The sequence below is a fragment of the Falco rusticolus genome, chromosome 1 (genome assembly GCF_015220075.1).
Source record: "Falco rusticolus isolate bFalRus1 chromosome 1, bFalRus1.pri, whole genome shotgun sequence".
Lineage (NCBI taxonomy): Eukaryota > Metazoa > Chordata > Aves > Falconiformes > Falconidae > Falco > Falco rusticolus.
This window is the reverse complement of record NC_051187.1, coordinates 104644781-104653326: the sequence shown is the minus strand read 5'-3', so window position 1 is coordinate 104653326 and position 8546 is coordinate 104644781. Positions and strand designations below refer to the sequence as shown.

Below are 8546 nucleotides of genomic sequence, written 5' to 3'. Positions count from 1 at the left end.
CATCCCCCAGCCCGGGTGCCCCCAGCCGGAGGGTGGCCCACCGCCAGGGTGGGCTGGAGCTGCCACCGACAGTGCCAAGGGGCATGCAAATCCGGCTTCGCTTGGCGTGACCCTACACCATGGCACGCCACCGGGCTCACGGCAAACCGGAGGTGCGCAGCGCGCTGTCAGGGTGCTGTGTGCTGCGGCAGCCGGCTGGCCAGGCGCGGGGCGCTGCGGGGGAACGCTCCGTGCCGGCGCGGCCCGAGCGGCCGCTGCTCCCCGTCCGGGGTCCCGCCGCCGGCCTGGCCGCACCTGCGGCCCCGCCGCCCTCGGGGGAGCGCGTCCTCCCGCGCCGCCTCAGCACGGCGCCGGGGGAGCCGGGCCCTTCACCGTGCGAACCCGAGCCCCGCAGGTGCGGCGGCCACTGGGCGGCCGCTGCCGCCCCACGCGCGACCGGGCGCACGCGCGCTCCCCCCTCCTCTCCCGGCCCCTCCCGGGCCGCCGTGACGCCACGGGGCGGGGGGAGCTGGGCGGGGCGCCGCTGCCCCCCCCCGCCCCCGCCCCGGCCGCGGCCGCGGCCCCCGCCCGGGCGGTTTGTGACGTCAGGCGGCCGCTGAGGAGCGGGTCGCAGGTGCATCCGTTTCCTCAGGGCGGGCGAGCGCCTCCCGCCGCCGGGCGGAAAGGGGGCTGGGCTCCCCCGCCCCGCTCCCGGTGTGTGAGGGTCCCCTCGCCACAGCGGCCCCGGGGGGGCGGGGGGAGAGCCGCGGCGGGCTGGGTTCGCTAGGGGGAAGCACGGCACCGGGAGACGCGGCGGCCCCGCTGCTTGTCGTCGCGGGGGGGGAGCGGAAGGCGGAGGCGCCCCTTGGGCCGGCGGCGCCGCGCCCCCCGCCCCGGTTTTGCTTTCCCTTTCGGCGCCAGCGGGCGGCGGAGGGTAGCGGCGAGGCGCTCGTTTATTTTTTGCCTCCCTAAAGGGCGAGGGGAGGGGAGAGGAAAGACCGAAGACCTGCGCGGGGAGCACACGCCAGCTGGCGGGGAGGAGGGCGCGGAGGCAGCCCCGTCACGAGAGGAGGAGGAGGAGGAGGAGGAGAAGCCGGCGCGGAGCCTCGCCTCACAGCCCCTCAGCCGTCACCGCCTCGCCGTCCCTGGCCGCCGGAGGTACCGGCGGCCGCCCGTCCTCATGATGGCCTCAACCACCACCTGCACACGCTTCACCGACGAGTACCAGCTCTTTGAGGAGCTCGGGAAGTAAGGACGGAGGGGAGCCCGCCGGGCGCGCCCCGCCGCTGAGGGAGCGGCGCGGGGAGCCGCCGTTGCTGGGGCGGGCGGTGTGGGAAGGCACCGCGGGCTGGGGGGACTCGGTGCCTCAGCCCCAGGGGCCGCCTGACCGATGCTGGGAGCCCGGCGGGCACCGCGCGGCAGGGGGCACCGGGGGCAGCGCCCGGGCTGCAGCCCTGCGGCCCCGCTCCCCGCAACCCGGGCGTTATCTGTGGGGCGGGGGATCGGTCTCGGCACCCGCCTGACCCCACGGGGTACGGGAGACTCCGAGCGGGCGTTGGGGGGCAGCCCTCGGCCTGCCGAGGCGCGGGGAATGCCCGAGGGTTATTTATGATATTTAATGGTGACGGCTGTGGCGGGCGGGGCGGGGGGCGCCCCGGTGTGTGAGGGCGGGCGGGTCGCGCGCCCCCCGGCGGCGGGGCGGGAAGGGGCGCGAGGCCGGGGCCGCCGGCTCTCGGCCGCGATCGCCATGTTGGCGGGCGGCGGGGCGCCGGTGTCACCGGGGGCGGCCGAGGCCGGGGCCGCGGCCGCGCTCTCCCCGCCGTGTGTGAGGTAGCGAAGCGTGCCTTCCCTGCGCCCAGCCCGTACAACCGCGAGGGTATCGCCTGCACCCGCCTTTCAGACCGGAGTTCACCGTTTTAGTGACTAAAACTAATAGTGACCGGCACTCTCTGAAAATAGCCGCCCCCCCCTTTTTTAATTTCTTCTTAATTCAGCCGACATCACATCTCGCTGAAACGTGTTGAACACCCCTCCCCGTGTCGACGGTGGGAGTGAGATGTTTCAGTCGGACTGACACTTTGTCCGCTTGTTGGTTTCCAGAGGGGCGTTCTCCGTCGTGAGAAGGTGTATGAAAATCACCACCGGACAAGAGTATGCTGCCAAAATTATCAACACTAAAAAGCTTTCGGCTAGGGGTGGGTATATTTTAACATAGTATTTATGGTGCCTCCTCCCCATTTTTTTGTGTTCGTGTGGTAAGCGTTAAAAAAAAAAATAATAAAAATGGCTAAATGATCTAATAGATTTATTAATACTTTTATTTCATGGGGGTTTGGGTTTGTTTTGTTATTTTTCGTTTCCTTTGTGCTTCTTTTTTTGTTTTTTTTTTTTCCTCTTAACATCCTGCATTGGCTGCGTGGAGATCTGAGGTTGCTGTAAAGCGTTTCAAGAAAAGATGTGCAAATACTAAAATGATTTAACACAACGCAGCCTCCTCGCTTTGTATCTAAATAACGGAATATAATTTTGCAAGCCAGTTTTTTGGGGGAAGGTTGAGAAATAATAAGTTTACCTTACAGCTTTTATTTTAAATGTTGAACAGCTTTACTGAATTCTGTATTTCCATTGCATTTAAACATGAACATCAAAGCCCATCTGATTATGAATGCATGAGAAAAAGCCTACTTCTGCCTCATGCTAAACTTTGTTATGAGAAGAAAATGATGTTAAGGAAGAAAACTTATCATTTTATGAACTAACCATTTATGAAGCAAGTCATTCTGATTAAGTGATGAAACTGTTTTACTGTTACAACACAACTGTAATACCTGCTGTACAATTTGTTTATACTTTCCCTGCCACGGGTGTATTTCCTAGACATTTTCAGTTTCAGCAGATGTGCCTTTATGACATTTCAGTAACCCACTTTATGTGTATGTTGAAAACAAGCCTTAATGTCATTTTGATGTGATAAGTCAATTGCTTAAGTCCAAGCTAAGAGTGCTTGTGCTAGGATGTCGGGGATTTTGGAGTATTCTCCCTTAATGTTATGTGCGTTTTGGTAAGAATTTGTGGTGTGGTAAATAATATGGAAGTGAACAAGCAAATAATGTCAGAGTGCAAACCCGTTCATGGCTTGGCTTGCTTTTTGATGCAAAGGAATCACTGCAGGTAAACCAGCAGTTTGAATTAATTAATCAAATCTAAACATAAAATATTATGTATGACATTATGGCATGTTCTGGTAACATGCTGTTCTCTGATCAAGATCTGATAAAGTATTGTGTTGATACTTTTATTTTCAGCTGATGAAAGTTGTGTGAAAATTTACTTTCTACCTCTTATGAATTTTAGTCTTCATACCCTTGCTGCAAGATTTGTTTTTCTTTATTTTTTGAGAGGTACTTTAATTTAAAATACTCCTTTGTGGACTTAGGAATTTAAAGGGAGAGAGGTTCAGAGAACGGGAATATTTGAGGTAAAATATTTTCACAAGTTTGCTTAAAACAGATCTTCCTTTTTTCTTTTGTTACACAACATGATCTGGTGAGTTTTGATGCTTAAAATAAACCACCACATTCTGTGTGATTTCATACATCCAAGTACCTTTTGACATGAGAAGTAGCAAGATCAGCACCAGGTTACTTCTGTGCCATGGGTTTTATGTATGATGGGATCAGTTTTGAAATGCAAGGCTAAATTAATAAAAATTGTCTTCCTTAGAAGTCATCATTTGGAGCATACTGTATTTCAAGCTTTAATTTCTGTACTGCTTTTGGCTGTTAGTGCAGGACCACGTTGGTGCTTGGTGTAGTCCATTAATGGGTAGAAGCATGTTTGAGAGAATTTGGCTTGTAAGATGGAATGAGGGAAAATGCACCCAGAGATCTTCATGGAGGTTTAGCATGTAAACCCATAAAAGGAAGGGGTTAAGCTTCAAAGCTGGACCATGAAATATCCTTTCTTATCAGAATGTGTTATGCAGGGCATACGTTTCCATCTCTGTTCTCAGAGATCCCAAAAATTAAGGTGTTCTATCTGCTTGGTTGTTCTTTGTGGTGGTGGTTGTTTTGGTTTTTAGCTTTTTGAAATCTCCTAAACAGCTTGTGAAGAGCAAGCTTCTTAGAGAAGTCTTCAGATTTTTATTAGGCAATTCTTTTTAATTATTGAAAGGTGTGCTTTAATTGTACTTGTGGTGCAAAAACTAAACATTAAAAAGCCTCAAAATGATACTTTCTGCTGGCTGATAACAGATTTTAACAAAGATGCCATTTTACAGATCTAAACTGTAAGCTCTGTTCTACTTGCAGCTGAACTGCTTTATGATGAGGTAGCAATTCACTTTTGTGTTTCATACTTCTTCCTTGAAATACCAATTACGATGTAAATCTAAAGGACTGTTCATTGGGTCAGCTTCATCTGTGAGCTGAGTTAAGAGGTTCTTGGCTTGGAAATGCCTATCCGTTGTACAGTGCCTGGTGCCCTGGATGTCTGTTAAACACAATGTCGAATTTGAGCCTTCTTGCTTGCAAGACTGAAGAAGAGCAGTTTAAATGTAGAACATGAAGGAGTCAAGACTCTCAAGACTAAATAAACTTTCCATAAGGTAGCTTTGAAATGAAAATTTTTTGAACTGGTTTCAGCTCAGTCACAGAAATAGTTGTCTTCCCATCCTTCCTTTACCCCAGCCATAAATGTTCTTGGAGATTTATCGGAATCCTTACTTTAGTAGTCTCTCTAAACTGAGGAACTGATCTGGTCACAGACGTATGCTGATGAAGGTCTGCTCTCATCTGTTTCCCTGTATAGTTACAGGGAAATTCTGGACTAATTGCTTGTGTGCAGAGGCATGGGCATTGGTTTTAATTTGGAGGGGAAAGAAAGCTATGCCCCCTGTTCTAGCAGGAGTAATCTTTGTGCTTTTAAGTTGATGATCAGTTTTTTATATCTGCTATGCTCTTATTTACAAATCGTAATCCAAAATTAATAAAAAATACTTAAAAAGAAGTTTTAATTTTAAACATTTGACTGTACGTGGCAATTCAGATTCCATGTTTTCCTGATATTAAGTGATGGAAATAATATTTGCAATTTAAATCTTTATTTCAGTATAACAAAACCACTTTTGCTTGTTACAGTAAGATGTATTCTTAGGTACTCTTAAGCTGCGCTTAGAAGTACTAAGCTTTGACTTGACATTTACTAAGTCAGTTTTAGCAGTAAATTGATGATAGTATATCAACAGCTAGGTTTGTATCAAGAGTGTGTTCCAGACAAGCTTGCATGATTTGATTATGGGGCTGATTTTTAGGAGTAAAAAAGTTTATGTAACATACCCCCCTAAAATTAAGTGCAACAGTGAACAAGCATACAGAAAAGTAAGAATAAAGTGAAGAATTTATGTGCTCCTTCTGAGTTCTGTATTGTTACAGCTGATGAAGTTGGGATTTTCTTATTACCCAGTCTCTAAAGTGTGCTGCTTTGGGCTTCTCAGTGTTGTTTTTCTTGTGTTGAAAGCAATGTAGATAAAAGTGAACTTCTGTGAGGTGACTTTACTTTTCCCTTGTCAGTTCCAAATACCAAATCATTAACAAATCATCTCTTTCTTTTTGTCATTATCTGTACATCTTTTATCTTCTCTTTTGAGACTCTTCTGGCTTTGATTCAAATGGATTTCATATAAACAGATCTAATTTTCTTAACAGGTTTGGGCCTCGTTTTCTGACTTAAAAAAAATAATTAGACAAACGTTTGCTTCTTTGATCATACTTGAAAATTAAATTACTAAAATATTTTCATTGGTTGTAATTTTTGCTAGTAACTAATTTTGAAGTTTTCTTTGTAGTGGCCAAAAGCACTGTGCCTTTGATGGCAATTTGGTGGCATCTCTGAGAGGAGGGTGATGTTCCAGTGCATTTTCCTTTATAGTGTGCTTTTGTAAATACTGCCCAGACACGCCTCTCCCAGCCCTTAGATTGCTGCAGCAGAAATACAAACTGCTTCGTTTATGGGCATACATAGTATTAACAGTAATGTAGGAATCAGCTGGAGGTTATCACTTCTTTGTGAAAGAGCTCTCGTGAGCTTTCAGGGACCAACTATTCCATTAGCTTTAGCGAGTTTCTAAGCTTTAAGCCTTGAAGGCTTCACTGGTCATTTATCTTCCTTTTTAGCAGGAACTTTCCCAAATCTTTTCCAGCATCTTCCTATTCTTTGGAGCGGAGGGTATTTCCTATGAGCTTGTGACTGCAGATGCAAGGCATAGCCAGAGGTGACAGGAGCAATTGCCCTTCACTGCAACAAGCTCTGATGGGTGAGGAGGCAGAAAGCCCCACCCTCTCAGCACAGTATTTTGGTGGTAGTATTGAGTAATCTTGGCTGTGGGAAGAGTATGTTACTGTCTAAAGCTGTCAGAGTAGAGCACCTCATGATCCCTAAAGCAATTTAAAATACATTAAGGAGATGAATGAAAAGTGAAGCATGTAGGCTAGTGTTTTTCAGTATGGTTTTTCGTGATGCAGAGATAAACATTTTTGTTGTGTCACTAGACCAACATTTCATTTAGTCAGGAATCCTGTGTCAGCACCAGGTATTTTACAAGAAAGCAAACTGTAACGTGGCTTCCTGTACTCCATAGGAGGAGAAAATCATTCTTCTTTATCTAGCTGAAGATTCTGATCTCTGGAGTACACATTTACCTGGGCAAGTTTATAACACAAATATCTTTAATGCTACTTATTGTTCTTACGAACACATGAAGTTACTCCCACACATAAAGTACTATCTTTAAGGACATTTAGTTGCCAGTAAAGCAGATTTTTGTCTTTGTGAGGACAAGAATTAAGCTTGGGATTTTAGTTATTTTTGTCATTATCTTACTCTAGTCTGTTTCTCAAGTTAATTACCTGTTGAAGCAGTGTGTTTGCCTTCTTCCATGTGTTAGGAATGTTTTAAAAAATGTTTTTCCATCCTGTGTAATATGACTTACCTGCTAACATGTGGTTGCTCTTTTTTAATGTTTATTGTTCGCTCTGTCCTTCAGTTTGGTCGTGGCATTCTTTTCATTTTGACACATTCTGTGATTTAACGTGGATAGGTTTGCATGCTGATGTGCAAGGATTTGTTTCAGTTGCAAATTACCATAATTGAGCAGTCTGCCGGTTCTATCTGTTAAAATTGAGTCCTTCAGAAAGCTTAGAGTAATAGAGAGCACTTGTAAGAGTGTTATTTAAAAAACAAAAAAAATAAAAATTTTTGGTTAGGTGTTCTGTTTTGAAGGTTTGGAGTTTTTGTTATGTTTTTGTTTTAGTGAAAATCTGAAGAACTTGAAAGTATTTGAAAATTATTTGCGATTATTTGGAATACCAGTGAGAATGAGGGCTTTGAAATTTATTGTGGTGAGTGTTTGTTGGTTATAACTTACTCTTAACAGCTTAAGCTAGATTTGAAATTCATTTTCCTGGCAGTTCATGGTTAAATTATCCATAGCGAGCATTATATGATTTTGATAATACCACTTCTGTTTTTCTTTGCAAAGGATTATTTTCTCTCTCCATTGTGACTGTTGTTGCTCTTACAGAAAGACATTCTGTTTATAGCTCATACACTGATGGGCCTTAAAACAGATTACATCCAAATTTGAAGGTGCGTGTATTGCTTTTGTAATCATTAAAGCTTGTCACTGGTGTTCTTACTGGGAGGTATGTACTAGAAAAAGTTAAAATTGTAACGCATACTTTAATGTATTTCCACATGGAGGATGGGTGAAAAGAACTCTAGCGTACTCTGCTGCTGTTCTTGTAACACATGCTTCAGAGAAAGGGCTTTGGCATGTAGCTTCATAGTTTGAAGCCATACTCTAAAAACACTGCTTACAAGTTTTCCTGAAAGCTGGAATTTTGTGGAAGTGTAGCCATTGATTGCAATGGACATGTGACCCAAACCCAATATGTAAGATAACTCGGGGGAGACATGGAAAATTAAAAAGGTATTGGCATCATCTGTCATCTCAGTTTGACCAAGCTGAAGGCGGGGGTGGGGGAGTAACAGCTACATTAGAGATGTTTTTCTGTCCTAACTCCCAAGATTATTAAGTATGCCTAAAAGTACAGATCAGTTGAATGCACCTGTGCCTCTTGGGAGCTTCCAATTTTCTCTCATCATGTCTCACCACTACTTTGGCCTGGATCCCCTCTCCTTTCAGATCTCTTCTGCTGAAATGTTAACAACAAAGGGATTCTTGGGGACTGCCTTGGCTATGACTTTCCTGCTGTTTTCTGTCAGAAGCTGCAAACTCTTTGGCACCGATGGGTGCTTCTGTTTTGTGTGTTTGCTTATGGCAAAGTGAAGACTTGACTGCACATCTGAACAGCTCCACTTTCAGAATTGCCTCTGTTGGGAGAGAGGGGAGCGCTAGACATGGGGGAAAGTATGAGTACTTTTACTCAGCTTGTGTGTCTGTGTTCTGACACTGAAATACGGATGTGTTCCCTGGTAACGTTTTACTGCTTAGGTCCAGATCATACTTGCAAATGAAAGCTTTTAGTCAAATACAAAAACAAGGAAAT

At 46.1% G+C, this 8546-nt stretch overlaps 1 protein-coding gene across 25 annotated transcripts in view; it reads left to right on the top strand.

Moving 5' to 3' along the window:
* The first annotated feature begins 571 nt into the window (after positions 1-571).
* The window catches only part of CAMK2D (calcium/calmodulin dependent protein kinase II delta), a 159393-nt gene continuing 151418 nt past the window's right edge, over positions 572-8546 (top strand). For 5 of the 25 annotated variants that reach the window (XM_037394064.1, XM_037394043.1, XM_037393997.1 and 2 more), the window contains exons 1-2: positions 745-1227; positions 2080-2174. In XM_037394064.1, the coding sequence (XP_037249961.1) occupies positions 1160-1227; positions 2080-2174 (163 nt within the window). In that variant the 5' untranslated portion in view covers positions 745-1159. Of the gene's footprint in view, positions 694-738; positions 1228-2079; positions 2175-8546 lie in introns of those variants that run through there. The other 20 variants (XM_037394025.1, XM_037394005.1, XM_037394108.1 and 17 more) reach the window with 9 other exon arrangements.